The sequence below is a fragment of the Galendromus occidentalis genome, unplaced genomic scaffold, assembly GCF_000255335.2.
Source record: "Galendromus occidentalis unplaced genomic scaffold, Mocc_1.1 scf7180000077443, whole genome shotgun sequence".
In the NCBI taxonomy this organism is placed as follows: domain Eukaryota; kingdom Metazoa; phylum Arthropoda; class Arachnida; order Mesostigmata; family Phytoseiidae; genus Galendromus; species Galendromus occidentalis.
The window spans coordinates 117,733-134,542 of record NW_003805431.1 but is presented as its reverse complement, the minus strand read 5'-3'; the positions used below and the strand labels follow the sequence as shown (position 1 = coordinate 134,542).

The window sequence follows — 16,810 nt, the reverse complement described above, 5'->3', positions numbered from 1 at the left end:
GCCTAGTCAGAGACCTCGATGATTCGGACTCGAGATACTTCGCGACGAAAACCATGTTCTTCGTTTTTCTGCCCCCTTGAGTGCTCATTCACAGTTCTTTTATTTCCCTCAGAGCAAAACAGAGGAAATCGGATTGGATTATCACCTAAATCGATTTCTCTGAAGCACAAACGCAGCACTGTCAACTTTCCTTTTCATTTGTAAGCCTCGAGCTCGATTCCTCTCCGCTCAAGCAAAGTGACCCTACTACCAACGACTAGTACCAAAAGACGGCGAAGTCGGGCTACCGAAGAGAGAAAGCATCGAGTAGTGGAGAGGTCACTTCATCTGTGGAATGTGTTCAAACTCGATTGCGGCTCCTTGTGGCCGCAAGCAATAGAGTTGAGTGCGTATTGTGCTTGCCGACCGGCCTGCACCCACTCAGTGAGGAACAAACAAAAGACTACTCACGTATGGGACGTCGAACGGTCCTTGACGGCAGACATGGCGTGATTTCGGTTCTGTCTCGAGAGACCTATGAGTTATTTGTAGACGGAGGGCCAGTTCCTATCGTTCTTTTTCTGCTGTGGCGCCGATGCCCGAGTAGGCTACCTGATCCGGCTCAGAGCTGCCCCGGACAAGAGCGGCGCGGCAGCAGCGGCAGCGGGCGGACGGCGGCAGCCACGGGAGCATTATAGCGTGGACGGCTGGCAAGAGTGAACGGACGAGGAGACGGAAAGACAGTCAGAAGGAAAGACAAACAGATGAACGGTCGGATCGACCGACCGACAGACGCACTGCCAGCACAGCCATTGCCGCCGCTGTCCAGTCGATGCGACGGACGGTGCTGTGGATGTCTCCGAAAGACGTACGACCCTCGAGGGAAACAACGCCGGTTGTTCGTTTCGCACTCCCTAACTTGTCCCGAGTTTTCGGCCCCAAGCTACTAACGGGACATGCATCAACTCCGCGAAAGAGATCCCAATAGAAAATCATACTTACTCGGGAGCTCCCACTCCCGAGAGCCGACGACAGCGCATTCAAGAGTTCGGTCCCCAGATCCTCCGCGGCTGCGAACGCGTTTCCAGTTCGGTTGCGTACACGCTTTCGGGAATTCCGATGGGACGCGTGTTTGATGGACTGTCGATGACGTCCACAACGCTTGGATGAGGCCGAGATCGCTCGCAGTAGTTGTGGATTGCAGGCTGCTGATGGTGACTTTCCACACTATGGTCTCGCGGGCGACAATCGGGAGCAGTAGACGCCGAGCTCGGGCCATCATTTTATTCCCTTCTGAGGAAACTGAATCACCGCAAATCGGGACGAATCCTCCACGCCACTCCGGTCGTCCGCCCGCGAGGGAAACCGTGGAGCTCCATCGCTATTGGAACTCGACGAATCCACCAACGATTTCCACGTTCCCCTCTCCATGATGACGGGAAAATGAGGAGCAAAAACCCAACGGAGGCTGCAGGAAGCTGAAGGAGCCGAGACGCAGATCGAGATCCTCACGTCAGAGTTTCTTGACCCTCAGGGAGGGATAAAGCATTCATTGATTGGCTCCTTCCTGGACAAGTTTTCTCTCTCAGCCTCGTTGTCGCTCTCGTGTAGGTCGTGAGTGGATTGCAGGAAGTGGTAAAAAACTGTGAACGGACGTAAACAAACGGAAAGAAGGATATTTCCCCTCGGAGGCGGAGGAAGGAAAGAATCCGAAGAAAGCCCGGGAACCGACCTAGAGGAAGTGACCGAGAACAGAGAACACAAAAACAGCGTGAGAAATATGAGCGACCAAATATGAAAAAGTGACTCGGGACAATTTATAGCTGGCTCTACTTGCAGTCTTGCCGTCCGTTTGACGAATTGCTCTCCTTCCGCCACATCCGAGTGTTGCACGGGAGAGAGAAAGTCTCTGATAGCTCGGAGCACCCACCGCACTAGAAGTCCCTGTGTGCTGGTGCGTGTCCACGGCCCGTCGGATATACATACATTCATTAAATGTCTAATGTGTCCTGCCGTGAAGGAGGCTGTAACACGATCTAACAGCTTTCGCGTAACGTTTGAGAGCAACATCTCCCCGGACGGTAGCATCTCTACGAGGAGCTGCAGAACACGGTAGCTAGCTCTCCGCAACGGACCGGGCTTCGCACGACGATTCGGGGAGCTTCTTGGCCGAGATTCTTCCCATTCTCGGGCTGCGTCAGACAATTTTTATGGATGTTCCCGCCGACATCGGCTGACCTAACAAAGTTCGTTCCGCTCCTTCCAAGATCTCCGGCTCGGACATCGCATACGGGATCGAATTTTCATAGTCATCTTATCGGGTCAGTGCATAATTCACTCCCGTTATGCTCAGTTGCTTGTTCCGCCTTCAAGTGCTCGCTCTGGATTCCCCGAGACAAAATTCTCGCATGGAGGCCCGGGCACTCGCTCACCCACTCAGTATTACATGCATGGGCAGAGAATTACCTGGGAGTAAGTGAGAGCCCTGCACTGGACCGAGCTCATCCTGTCCGACACAGAGAGGACAAATCAGGAGAAAGAGAAGCGGTCAATCGCTGCCTGGAATAGCTGTTTTCGGAAGCGACGCCCGGTGCCAATGCGCTCCATTCGATCCGGGTTGCGAAGTTTCCACTTTTTCCACGGACGCAAAAAGACCGGAGACGGCGGTGATCGTTGTCGAAAAAGAGAGAAGTTGCTTTGCGCGAGTTATGGCAACAGACTGCGCCTTCACACTAATCCCGGTGAGCCCCGTAGCTTTGTTTTTCGTTTTATGACTACCCCGAGGCCTGGCGCTCTTCGCGGAACGGTTTCTCCGGTCGACTCGACGCTCGCAACGCAGGTGTTCCATGAGAGCGGTACGCCCGGGAGCGAACGCAGACGATTCAACGGCAGCGGGAAGTATGGTTGTCGTTCGGAGTACATGCATGCAACAGTCGACACAGAATCATTTTACTCGCTTTCTCGCCGGGGCCCGAATGGGTTTTCCGAAACAGCTTGAAGTCGTCCGTCGGTATGAAAATATATGAGTCACAGAATTACCGACCTGCATGACTGTCGGAGGCCGCTCGCCATAATTGAAAGCGAAGCCTCAGGTTCCAGGTCTAGGGTCTAGGTCATTGGCTGCCGGTGCGGATCGGTAGCTGATGCTTCTATATTCGTTGTATTTTTGTGAGGGAACGTCTGGAGTTCCCTCTTCAGTTTCGAAACAAGACAAAAATTAGCTCCTTGTGCAATGGCTTACAACGCGGAAATTTCTCATTCCTCCGTCTTCCGGGTTCTCGGCAAGCATGCGTAAAACGGTCAGCTCCAAGCAGGCCGGTCACCTCGCGGCTTTCGGGTGGGAGACGGGAGAGCTTCTCGGGTCCAGACATAATTAGCAGGAATCCCTCTGAATAGGACAACTCGACTCCTCCTAGACGTCTCATCCCTCGCTAGAGGCTAGAGGGCTCGGATAGGGGGCTCCGTTGACCTCCGTATTTGCCTAGATTATTTTTCTCGCTGCCATGAGCTCAGAGCATGTATCGTCCTTGAGGGACACGTCTCAATGCCTCCAGAACCTATATGAAGCTCAAAATGGATTCTCCAGAGAAAAGCTTAGAGCTATGATTCCCAGGTTTCAGCTCGAATCCCAGGGTTCGAAGGCGAGGCCTCAAAACCTCTCAGGTCCTCGACCCGGACATGCGGCCGCGCCTTATCATCCTTCGGCTGATAATTACATTAAATAATGTCTATATAGCATACTATATATTATAATTATTATATAATATATAATTAATAATATATATTATATATTCCCCTATATAACAAAATCGCTATGTCTGTCTGACACCGAACCAATTTTTGGCGCTTTCCTCCTCCGAACAGACCCCGCACCTTTCCCGGTCAATGCGCAATCACCTCTGTGAGTCATACTATATATTATAATTATTATATCACATAATATATGTTATATATCCCCCTATATAACAAAATCGCTATGTCTGTCTGACACCGAACCAATTTTTGGCGCTTTCCTCCTCCGAACAGACCCCGCACCTTTCCCGGTCAATGCGCAATCACCTCTGTGAGGTCGGATACATTTTTTAGATTGCTTAGCCGCATGTTCTCCGTGAAAATGACGTGTTTGTCCAGAAATCGATATTTTATACAAAATGTCAAGCCGCTTCACTATGATGTCATCACTCATCTCGGCTCCATTTGTTTTAGCGTTCGGCGAGCATGCCGATCACTGCATCCAGATCTCAATTTAGTAGTCCAGGGCGAAGTCTACCATTCGCTCGGAGGACTCTATACCCGCGATGCTGAAACGCCTTAATGTGCTCAGGCATTAAGTATAGACACTGATGTGGCAGCCCACTAGCTCGTGGGTCGACAAATCAATAGGAACTGCCGTGAGACAATCTTTCGTCTTTTCCATGAACTCTTGAGGACCAATAATCCTTCTGCTCAAGCATTCTGGCTGATGGCCTCACGGCTATATATATAGATTAAAATTAATAATTATATCATATAATACATACTACTATATATCGCTAGGGCTCGGGGGGGGTCGGAGAGCTTCAAAATGCCGATATGGTGAAATCAGGCGTGCACCAAGGATGATGAGCTCCCTATGCCCTTTCCGAGATTTTCCTCTCCTTATGTTTAAGTAAAGGGCGCGTCATCATTCAGGACCCCTGAGGTTAATTGCCGAGTGCGGCACTCAGGTATCGCGTATTTGTCCTTGAGTCGCGCCATGGGCGCCAGTGGTGCGGTAGGGTTCGGCTCCGACATTGCCCCCGGGACAGCTTGAAGAATCGCTTGCCACATTCTCGAGGGCGTCCTCAGCTCGCTGTCAACGCTCCCGTTGTGTCACCATCGTGGCCGGCCGCGAATACGATGGTCACGTGACCGAATTCTCAACGGTAGCCTATATTCTCTAAATGGCGGAAAATTGCTCGAAATTGGTGTAATTATGAGTGCTTTGCGCCATCTACGTGGCTTGTGTGCTTCCGACGTGACTGGGGCCGTGTGTACGAATTTAATAAACTGCTCACCCAAGCCTCCAACAGCCTCCCGATGGCCGATCTGTGTCTGATTGGGAGTTATGGCTCCGCCGACACAGTCTCATCAAATTTCACTCTCGCTGTCCCTCTCGGAAACTTCAATCATTTTACGAAAGCGGATGCCGTGGGAGAACTATTCGGATCGGACAAGCTCCGAGGCTGGGTCTACCAGGGGACGTCGTGTCGGTAAGGCTTAGTCCGAATGAAAAAACGAATGCTCGTTAACGAGCCGCCGGACGCGACTTTCTGACATTTGCCAGAGAGTCCTCGGGTGCGAAGCGGCCTCCGCTCCCGAGCACGTACCATTTGGATTATGCTCTCGATCGCGTTTTCCTGCAGCACGAGCCCGACGCCTGCTAGTGCGTATTCATGAAGGACAGGGATAGCGGGAAGCTCAAATAATTCTCGGAGCGACAATTCTTCGATGGAGTTCCGCTGAATTCCTCTCTGTGACCTCTGATACGGTACTGAGTGTAAATGCATGAGGAATACCCTATTCGAAATGGTAGAGAAATTGATGATGAGACTGACTGAGTCAGGATCGAGACCTGCTCCTTCCCCAGGGGGGGAAAGCTCCGAGCATATGTATCTCACGTCGTTCGATTGGGCTGAAGTTGGAGGGTGAGATGTTCATCGGGAGCCGCCGAGACCCTCCTCGAGTCATTCAATCAAAGCCCACCGAGCCCCTGCATGAGCCCCTAAGAGAGAAAAGTATGCCAGCAGCTATGATCATTGTCAATGACCACCGATCAATGAAAACTACGCGGGAGAATCGATTTTATCACCTCGAAATTCTGTCAGAGGGGTTCTCGTCGAGAGATTCATTATCAGCTATGAATGAATTCACCAAGCATCAGAAAGCTCGAATTTCAGGGCACATAGAGGCGGAGGCCAGCAGCTTCGAATCAGTTTATCGCTTCGAATGAGGTCCTCCCTCAGCGACTCTGCTCGACAGGCCTAGATTCGCTTATCATTTTGACTATACTATGATCTTTGCCGTGAGTGATGGTGAAGAGCTTCTCAGAAATGCGTTTGATACCGGTGAAATTGTCGATATAAGCACTGTCTCTCTTGTTCCATCCGAGATGTTTCGCACAGCTCAACAAGCCGAACAAAATCCGTTGGAAGCCCATCACGGTGGTTGCGCCTTTCAGCGCCCGGGTCCCGTATTCGAGACTTCGCGAGTACAACTTCTGATGAGCAGCGGCTTGTTGAGTGTGGAGAAGAAGCCAATGCAAATGGAAATCCCTATCCGTGACGCCCTCGAATTTTTGAAGGACCTTCGTTGCGGTATCGAACCAAGACCACGAATCCGGATCGTATTGCCTGAGCACCTCGGCTATCTCAGAGACGCGCTCCTCTCGACTGTCGTCGTCGGCAGCGGGGAATCTCAATTGCGAAACGCACTGATCGCAACTGCAGAGGAAAAAGTAGTTTTTCAGGAGACGGTCTCGGCGGTCGTTGTAGGAGAGGTTCGACGGCACGTAGTGAATTCGCAAGTCCGACGGATCTTTCAGGGTGAAATTTTTCATGGCGCGGATGACGAGTCTCCGTCCGTCGAACATGAGAGTATAGTTCTCGGTGGGAACGCAGGTATGATCGAGTTTCGAGGCCGCCAAGTAGATCGCCCGACCTCTACTCAGATATTCCGGCTCGTTATGGTCGATCACGAGGTGGCAGTTGATTTTGCATTTCATGTAGATCTCCATGAGTTCCTTCCTCTCGATCGAGACGCCAACTCTGTCAAGGATGCTCTTGATCTGCTGGGCTTTGGCTTTGACTTTCTGCCTCTCGTCGTCGTTGAGGTCTTCGAGATGACTCACCAAATCATCGAGCCCCCTCTCCAGACCGAAAAAATTCCCGAGACTCGCGTAGTTTCTCTGTTGCTCGTGCTTGTAACGCGCCGCCGTCCGAATCACGAGACGCACCTCGTCTTCCACAATCTTGTCCTGATCGGCGAGAGCTATGCATTCCACGCGGTCGTGGAAAACATCCGCTTGCTGGAAAGAGCAAAAACGCGGACGACTCTGACTCGAATCCCGGAATAGAGATGGGCATACTAGATCCAAATAATTGATGTTCATACTGAAATTAATACTTTCGAGAAGAATATGACAACTCTGATTCGGATATAATGGTCACCTGACACCCTTCGGTGCAGTACGATAGCCGATTACACAAAGAACACCGGTACTCGACGTAGTTCTTGAAACAGAAGGAGCACACGGAGTCGAGAGAAGTCGCGCTCACGATCGCCGCATACGGTTCATCTTCGAATACAGTGTCACCGGCTTCGTACTCCGTCATATTTTTCTTTCGCCTCCGAATAGAGTCAGATCGTCGTCGTCCGCGGAGCAACACACCGGGCTCAGATTTCGAATCATCTCGAGGTGTCCGGTTCGCTCCCGCGACTGAAACAAAATTCCAGACTCGATCGGAACGATAATTATGGATATGAGAATGAATGGGCTCCGGGACGCTCGCTTCTCTGCGAGATCCATCGTGATAAAGATACTCTCGATTTTGGGTATTCTCAGAACTCGTTGTGACTGCCCTCAGACCGATGAGGAGAGAGTTCGTCCATCCTCTGATCTCTCCTCAGAAAGGGCATTGTGTCCGTCGAGTTAGGTACATGCAATCTTTTGTTTGTCCTCTCCCGACACCACATATGCAGAGGTGAGTCCCGGATACTGAATGCCTTGTCGGGAGGATGGCGGTGCGGTGGTGGCAGCGGCGTAGCTTTGCAACTTCAGCGAATCAGCGTCAGGCTTCAGAAGTTCTGTCGGGGATGGCTGTCGAGGTAAAGCTGACCGATTGCTTCTCTCAGCCAAAATTCTGAGGTCTCAACAAAAGTTCCAAGACTGTCGCAAACTTCGGAGGGACGTTACTCCGCTGCGGAGGTTGGGTCTGCTCACTCAGTCATTGTGATGAGTCCATGGCAGAGAATACTCGGGATTTGAATCAGTTTCCAATCAGTTCCGCTCACAATGGACGGGCCTCCTTCGAGGAGATTTGAAACCAGCTCGGATGTCTCTCGTCGTCCACCTGGAAGCTCTGTCGCCAGTCGTCGTGAGCATAAGACCCTCGTCGGAGAAGTAGATGATCCGTGAAACTTTTGCGCAACGTCATACTCCTCTCTCTTTTTTTGAAGGGCTCCGTGGACTTTTGTTGGCTTAGGTCCCCTCACACGGAACGACCGGGTGGAGGTTTTGCAAAACTTCCGGTAATTTTTTCAAAGCCGAGCTTGCCGCGGACGTACGCGCTGAAGCGGCTGTATGCACACACTGTATGTAGTGCAACACCTTTGGAGGCAAACAACTCACTCTCTTCGCCTACCGGAGGCGCCAATGAAATCCCCTCCTCCTCCTTTCAGGATAGCTCGATCTCTGCTCCCCCCAGAGATCGAACAAAATCGTCAACGTTCCATGCACTATCTCTCCAAATCGTACATATTCTCGTGGTCTGACTCTCCTTCCGGCGCGGGTCTGGACCGCTGAGGGCAGATATCTCGATGGACATGAGCGGATTCTCCGGTTGTCGATAACTGGCTTGGGCAATAGGAGCTCCAACGGCTGTTGTTCCTATTCGCTGGCAGACAAACGCAGCGGCTAGAACAACAAAGACAAGTAAGAGGAAGAAAGTAACACCGATAGCATGGTATAGGGGATCTGTCGCAGCTTCACTGAGCGAAACTCTGTGGCAATGTTGCATGAACGGCGGCCGTTCGGTGTTGCATCTCTTTTCTGTATGAAGATCCCGTCGTTTCTATCGCTTCATCTGTCTATCGCTCGCTAAGCGGATTGTTGCCCAACCGAAGACATGGTCTTACACAGACTCGATTCGCGATGACAGGATGCTGCCAGCTCGTTGGCATTGACAGACTCTCTTTATAGCTCCCGCATCCCCATTATTCAGTCAAAGCGCGCGGAACCCGACCGATATCTCGATGAATTTTTTCCCCCCCCATACAGAAGTCTCAGATCGGCGATGCCGAGTTCGAAATTCATCTCTGGCAAATTCGACAATTCCATTAATTTCTGTCGATACGTTTCACTACAGGAGCGACCGACGCCCGAGAGGTACAGAACGATTTCAGAAACGACCCGTAGACGAGACTGGCAAGAAAGAGTTTTATGGGAGACATTCTCATTTCCTCACCCAGAGTTCGACGATTCGCGCAGACTTGATCAGAGGGATCGACGTCGCTCACGGCTCGCATTCATCCGAGCGGAGTCTCCATCGGGGTGCGATAAGCTTATTATTCCTCGTATGCTCCGCGTCCGACGAGGAGAAGAACGAATGGAAAAAGCAAGAAGCTAGGTAGTGTCAATGACATTACCGTAGATTCACGTGAAAACGTTTAATGACGATTTTTCCGGCGAGCGGTCGGCTTGCCGAGCTGTCAAATCATGGAAAATAGACCTATCTCTCTATCGGCCCACTGTAGCATGGAATTGGGGTTAGTTTTCGTGAAAGCTCGGTTAGAGCCCACTGATTGCCCGACGGGGCTGCGATATTCAATCATTCTACGAGAGATGGTTTCCGTTGTTCGAAGGCATCGATACCTCTTCTGAATCCCGTCGGCATAATCATCGAAAACTGCGCCAGCTATCGAGCTTCGGAAGTTTTTCCGCTCCTCGAATCCAGAATCGAAAGCCACACTGATCTACCCATTGTAGTCCTTGGCTGCTGAAGTAGGAAGGCTTTTCGGACCCTCACTGCGGCTTCCTCGACGAGTCCGCTGAGATACGACGATTGGTGAATGTTGTTGGTCTTCAGTTCGACATATAGCGCGTGGTCGTCATCATCCAGGGAACGCGGTTAAGTTTGAGCCTCACTTTTGACGTGAAGGGGACGTCGATATGATAAGTATTCATAAGTTATGATAAGTTTGAGCTGAGTTTAGCTTCTTGAAATTACATTTGTGTCCCCATCGGGGGAACATCAGTCGAGTGTTGTGCGATGGAGGCCTTGACAATCTTCAAATGTCGCAGAAAGCGGAGCCTTTCATCCATCTTACAAGCATGGCGGTACACGTTTTGGAGGAAGACACGCCGGAATTGCTGAGTTTGCGTTCCACTGCAGCAGTGTAGAAAGAATATCGCATGATTTCGTCATCATGATGGCATTCAGATCTCACTGAACCGGATTCGATCGCGACCGCGGCTTTTCTGAGCACGGCGACCTTCGGAGCCGGAGCCGAAGTCGACTCTTGATGAGTCGCCCCATGAAGAGATCCTCCCGATGACAGCCTAAATCTGTTGACACGCGCACTCGCTGAGCTTGAAGATACTTCGTCGTGCCGCTTCTGTCGCCAGGAGCTCCCTTCAAAGGGTCTCATCTATCGTCGATAAGCTCAATTCGCCACAAGTCAGGAGAACTACTTGGTTTTCTGGGAAACCATACGAGGAAACCATCGTTGTTCACCCTAGCAAATCATAATCATGATCGAAGCCCGACCCGACTCGATCTCGATTTTGGCAGTTTTCATCGAATAATCGGAAGCCCTGAGGTTCTCGCTCTTATATGTCTGCTGCCTTCTGTCGGGCTCTCACTCGCCGACCTCGCCTTATAGAATCCCCTTCGAAAGACTGACGGGCTATGCCTTAATTCGCGCTTATTTTTACGCTTTCGTGCCGAATCCAGGGGTATGTGGAAAATCAACTGTAGAAATCGAATGATAGATCTGCCTCGCGAATGATTGCACCTGGAGACTTTGCCGTAAATTTACAACCCAGTGATGCAACTCGGATAATCCGAAACTCCGCAGTTTCTGAATTATAAGGCTCCAAAAGCGGACAAGATTTCGCTGCTTGAAGGACGAAGTACATCGAATTGGTCAGCAAAGCCTGCGACAAAGACGTTTTCACGTCAAAATCAGTGAAACGGGGAATAATTATCGGGGGAAACTGAAAGTAGGGCTCCGCAGGAGACGGGCGTGAGAATTTGTCACGTTCGCTAGGACGTGAGCAGATCGTCGGAGGCGATCGGTTTTTCAGAATATCAATGACACGACGCGGGCACTCTACGGGCCCGTCGCCGCTGATTAAATGTGTCATACCGATCGTTGCCGAGTCTGTCGCTCCGTACATATGAGCTCGCATCCGATTCGATAATTCGGGAGCTCCTTCCAGTCTCAATGAACTTCCATACAGTGGAGCACTTTCAAATCCTGATCGGTTTCCAATGCATTGATCCATCGAATGGAAACACCAAAGATTATCATCGGCGGCGGCGTCGAGAACGAGCTCCGGCGATTCTCTTCCTGAGTTCGTTCATTCATTCAGTTCGCGGTTCACTGGTCGATTCGAAAGTCCGAGAACGCGGGCGGCCCCCATCAGCTCGAAAGCGTATTGAGCAGCTGCCCACATTCGATGAATTTCCTTGTCGTAAATATCCGACACGTGATAGAGTCTCGCGGAGCCCTGAGACTGACTGAGATCACAGCTCGGCCGTGTGTCACAGGTTTTCAAAAGAGCGAACAGGCACTGAAAAGACGGGGGCTAGGCGGGTTCGGGACGGCTGGCGGCCATCAGTATCTCGGGAAGGCTCGCGAAGGGATGTTGGTCGGAGCTAAAGCGAGTCATTTATGTAAATCGCGCTTGAGATAGCTCTGCTCATAAGCTGCCTGAACACCCGCTCGCCGCCGACCCGCTCGCCCGACTCCCTTCCGACCCGCGAGCCTTTCGGCGGCCTTATTCCACTTTACATGATTAAGTCCGGCGTCGTACATGTAGTTTTTTCCAGCCAAAATGTCGTCTACGAAGAGTGAGAGATCGGTGAGCGTGATCATGTCGGTACGGACGTCTGTCCGACCGCGAGAGTTCGGCTTTCGTTTCGTCGACTGCTTTCAACTCCACGCCTGAGGGGCTGACGAGAGGATCCCAAAGTTGACGCCCGGGATGTCATCTTTCCTTAATGGAGTAGCTCTTTTGGCTGCTAATGAAGATCCCATCGAGCCGTCAGAAAGTTTGCATCGATTTCTTATAATTCCCCACCGTCGAACTGATGAATACGTCTGCTTTGGAGCGTGTCGATCCGGTCCCTGCCGTGGCGAAACTCTGTCAGTAGAGGAATTTCGCTGCGTGTCGAAATTCATCCCCGTTGGCGGAGGCTCTTCCCCATATCGGAACTCTCGCTTTCCGAACCCGCTCATAACCCGTTTGCTCTAATCTAAACTCTACCTCTGGAATGGAGACTTCGTTACAATTCGATGATTCTGGAATTTCAGTGGAGGATCGAGCTCGACTCTCTTCCACCGGAATATCGGAGTACATTCCAGAGCGACTTGGGAGAAGATGGGCTAAATTTGGGACATCCCAGAAGTCCAGCTCTTCGTAAGCTCCCTTCGGATTCCTCCTCAGACTCCTTGGCGCGCACCAAAATAGTCTCGGTCAGTCTGCAAAAAAAAGCGGGTGCTCGTGGCTCCTAATAGGCCGCCCGCTCAAGCGCCCTCACCAAAGTCAAAGCGACGATCTGCTCTCCTTAAAAGACTCGAAATTCGCTCGGGAACCCACCAATCGTTCCTCTTTGAGGCCTCCATGAACGTACCGGGGGAAAATGCTTTTTTTCGATCTCTAGTGAATGAAGTGTGGTGTGTGTGTGTTTCCAAATTGAATGAAGACACGGCATGGAGAGTCCTAACGGCATGATTTATTCCAGGATCCAGATACCGGAGGCCATGATGTTGGCCATGTTTTTGCCGGCAACGATTTTGCCGTATCCCCCGACGCCCCAGTCGGTGCCCCAGGAGTTCTTGATGATCCAGTAGTCCTTTCCATTCTCGCTTCCGTAACCGGCGAGCACGACGACGTGGTTCGGCTGCAAATTGACGGTGTAGTCGACGTCGAAGATACCGTCGCCGAGATCTTTGAACATGGCTTTGTGCTCGTTGTCGGCCGCGATTCCGATGACGAGAGGTCCGTACTCGACGAGGTATTGTTTGAGGTCGCTCTCGCGCTCAGGTCGAACGTGTTTGTGCCTGAGACGGTCGCGGATGAATTTGTGCTCGGGAGTTTTGATCTTACACTCTTGGTGGGTTCCGGTCTGGCCCGAAACGTATTCGTACGAGTCCTCCATGATGACGTCCTTCTCCTTGTAGTAATCGAACACCGCGGTCGGATGACCTCCACGGCAACCGCCGTTCATGTTGTTGCCCATGAATTTCCTGTAGGAGCAATCGACGACGTCCTGTTCGGAGAGATCGACGTTCTTGTTGGTACTCAAGCGCAAGATGTAACTTTCGAGTGCGCCGGTCGCGGCGAACGCGTAGCACGATCCGCAGCCCCCTTGACTCTTGACGGGGGTCATGATTCCGGTCTCCCTGTAGTCGAGAGATTCGGGGAGGCTGGGCGCAACTTCCAGAGAGTGGGGTTGAGGGAGGGAGTCGTTCGAAGGAGTGAATCCCAGAGCGTTCTGGGCGAACTCCTCGGGGCTCAGGTCCGAATATTGGTTGAGCTTCAGGGAGAAGCTCTCGAGACCGGCCTCATAACGTGCGTTGTGGGCGTCGATTTCTCTGCTCCTCTGGATGAACTTCGCCATGCGGACGGCATCCTGAGAGGGAGCGTGTCGCTTACCTGCGAATGATTGGGATCATTCATCGGATAGAAACACACACAATGAATTCAGATGAAAAATTTCAGGGACGATGCTGGAAGAGCGGGTCGAGTCCGATTTCGCTTCTCTCGTGTAGATATCCGGAGACTGAGACCTACAACTCACCATGGAGGGACTTGAAAGATTCCCATTTGCTGACATCGGAAGAGGAGGGGGCTGACAGTACTCCGCTGAGAAGAGCGGCGACCGTCACACACGCCGTGAAGGGCTTCATGGCTCGTCGTGGATCAGTGAACAGAAATGCCCAACTTCCTTCGCTCGAAATCGGCCAAAAGACGTTTTATAGTTACCGTAACAATGCCTCATCGATCGATGTCTCGTTCCGTTCGCTGCATCCAAATCGCAGACCGTCTGGCCCCGGCGGTTGCGAGAGATCCGATTCATACATACTCGGTCCTTGACATTCATCCTGCGCTCAAGGAAACGTAGAGGATACTCTCTTGTTGTCTTCTGGAACACTTGTGCATATGCAGCTCAGTGATTGATTCGGAAAATCCATTCATCCCACGGGAATGCACCTTTCTGGATGCATCATCCTGGCGATCGGAAGCTCGATCTCCCGCTCGGGAGGTTCGAGACGAATATCGGAGTAGATGTCTGACCGCAGATTTTGATAGACAATCTTTCCAATCACGGCTTTTCGCTGCTCATTTGGATCGCGCTCGAGTCCTATGGCCTACCGTGCGGGGAACTTTGAACGCCAGCCGAGCCATCTTCGATAGAGCTTCTCCAGACTCGGTGGGAAGTCCAAGTCCAACTTCGAGAGCTTCCCATTTGTTTTTAATCTCTTGGAGAAAATTGGATGTGTCAAAAAAACTTCTTTCCGGCGAGGATGAAGTGTCCCCAAAGAAAGCCCGCAGCGACCTAAGCAACCATGAGTGTCCGCCCTCCGAACAGAGGGATCAAATAGGTGAGAAATCCATTCAATGGACCCACGAATCCGGTACATCTCAGAATCAGCCAAAATGAGGTTTCGGGTCCCGAGCGGTCTGACCCTCGACACGTGTTTTCTCTCGAGACAGGGCTGACCTGAAAATGACGGAGATCCGAGAACGGCATAGAAGCTCGGAGGACGCTCTATGCACCGATTTCCCCCATCAACGTGATAGAAACGTGTTCCGGCCACTGCATCGGCGTTGACTTGACCTAAAGGGAAGCATCCTGGGAGTGGCCATGAAAATTTCTCCATTCTCCTGGGGACTAGGCTGCTTGCGAACTCATCACGAAGCCGTAGTGCCGGGGATACGGTGATCCTTTCTGAAGAGCTGAGCAGCTCGTCGACGATTTCGACAGCCCGCAGGCGGGGAGCCTTCGGATCCAGCGACGTGAGATGATATGACGTCAAGCACAGGTTCAGATACTGGTATTGTTGTATTGGACCAGCATGACTGATTGACGGGGTACTCCACGACTCTCCTGTTCAACTTGTACTCCGATACCGATATAGCCCCTCCCCGCCCGGTGCTGCGGGAGACGCTTAAACCACGTCTGCTTTTCGAAAACTTGAAGCCCCATTCTCTGAGATATCCCCTTCCAAAACGCCGGGTCCTCGGTTGTCTGTCTGACTCGCGGGGTCAGGACCTTGATAGGCACGCGCTCCCCCGGGGGGACCGTTCCCGATTGCTCTGATTTTCCCATCAACATTGCATCCGTCCAATCGATAGGTACCCGTATCCATTCTCCTCAAGGTTCACGATAACCTTGGAGAGATGAGTTTGCTCTCCACTACAACCCGCGGCAGATACAACGGTGGATCGCTCATTGGCATCGATATTCAATTCTCTTTCCGAATCCTCGAGAGGAAATCGTTCTTGAAGAGATTACTCACTGCGCCTCCTGCCCTCCTCGTCTTATCGTTCCCTCTCAGCCTGAGCGCAACCTCTGCCCTCATGCGTCTGGCACCAACTTCTCAACCGTTCCGGTCCCTTACCCTCAAGTCTGATTCCTAGCCCCGTTTCTACAGCATTCATACTCGATCCGAGCGGGGAGCCTTCGACTCGAGGTCCCTGGAGCTTTGAAGAATTTCTCGCAGGAATCCATGCTCTTCTCTCATGTCGGCCGAACGCGTAGTTGATTCGCTTCCTGTGGAATATGATATCCGTGTCTGTGTTCCCAGAGCCCAAGCAAACGAGGAATTTCGATGGATTCGCGGTTCGTATGGCTTGGAATGGCGGTGGCGGAAACGTACAATTTCTAAATGGCTTGTCCTGTCCGCTCGAAGAACTGGCAGTGAGAAGAGAACGGAATATGAAAATGAGAGGCCTTGGCGAATGGGGCGGGAAGAAACTTCTCGAAACTTTGTGGAGTGAGGAAATTCGTTTACTCTGCGGAAACTTTTTCCCCGGTCCCGTGAAAGTTCTGAAATAAGACAAAAACATTATATCGCCCCCTCCTGAGAGATCCGGAGCATTCGGAATCTCTCGTAGGGGGGGCATGGCGAGGGTCAGAGGAATCTGAGGGAATTGTGAATCGATGTCTCAATTTTCGGTGGCGTCTCACTAATGCCTCGCCGAGTAGCAGAGAGAGCGTGAAACCCACGCATCCGGGTCATATCGAGCGTGTGGGCGAGCGGGGGACGAGTCATGGACGAGTCATCGGGGGAACGAGTCTAATCAGTTGGTTGCTTAGTGGCAACTGAAAAAGGATGAGAACGTTGCAGTTGCCGTTGCTGTGTTTCGGGAGAGTGACGCATAACGCTCGCAGGCGAGCTCGGAGCGCTCCGGGTGGAACAGCGAGAGGACCACGGCAGTCGGGAGAGAATGCGGGGAAGGAGTGAGCAACGCGCAATTAGTGAAGTAGACTTGTTGGTCAGATCAGAGTTTGACGGATGCCATAGGCGGCGTTGCGGGCTAGTTTTAACGAGAGCACTTTTGCTTCGCCTCAATGTCCACTCACCTCGAAAGTCCCTCGTGGGAAGAGGGAACACGGAGAATGAGGGAAACGATGGAGGGCGAGGATTATAAATTGGGGTGGGGAATCGGTCTCTAAATAAGCCGAGTCTACGTTCGAGTGGACTGCGTTTCGGAAAAAGGAGAAACTAGTTTCGGACCTGGACAGAAGGATCAGCGGAAAGGAAAATTCTCGGGAGATCCTCGAAGTAGAGAGAAAGTTTCAGATCGTGGAAATTTCAATTCAACAGTGGAAAAAGGAGGAATGGGAAATCAAGCGGC

General features: G+C 51.7%; 2 protein-coding genes across 2 annotated transcripts; both read right to left on the bottom strand.

Moving 5' to 3' along the window:
* Positions 1-5,959: 5,959 nt before the first annotated feature.
* LOC100907086 (histone-lysine N-methyltransferase Smyd1-like) lies at positions 5,960-7,331 on the bottom strand. Its single transcript, XM_003743389.1, has 2 exons — positions 7,167-7,331; positions 5,960-7,024 (listed from the first exon to the last, which is right to left on the bottom strand). Exons 1-2 carry the CDS (start codon positions 7,329-7,331, stop codon positions 5,960-5,962), a joined length of 1,230 nt encoding a protein of 409 aa, XP_003743437.1.
* Positions 7,332-12,655: 5,324 nt separating this feature from the next.
* LOC100905919 (zingipain-1) lies at positions 12,656-13,903 on the bottom strand. Its single transcript, XM_003743382.2, has 2 exons — positions 13,746-13,903; positions 12,656-13,600 (listed from the first exon to the last, which is right to left on the bottom strand). Exons 1-2 carry the CDS (start codon positions 13,852-13,854, stop codon positions 12,678-12,680), a joined length of 1,032 nt encoding a protein of 343 aa, XP_003743430.1. The 5' UTR covers positions 13,855-13,903; the 3' UTR covers positions 12,656-12,677.
* Positions 13,904-16,810: the final 2,907 nt, after the last annotated feature.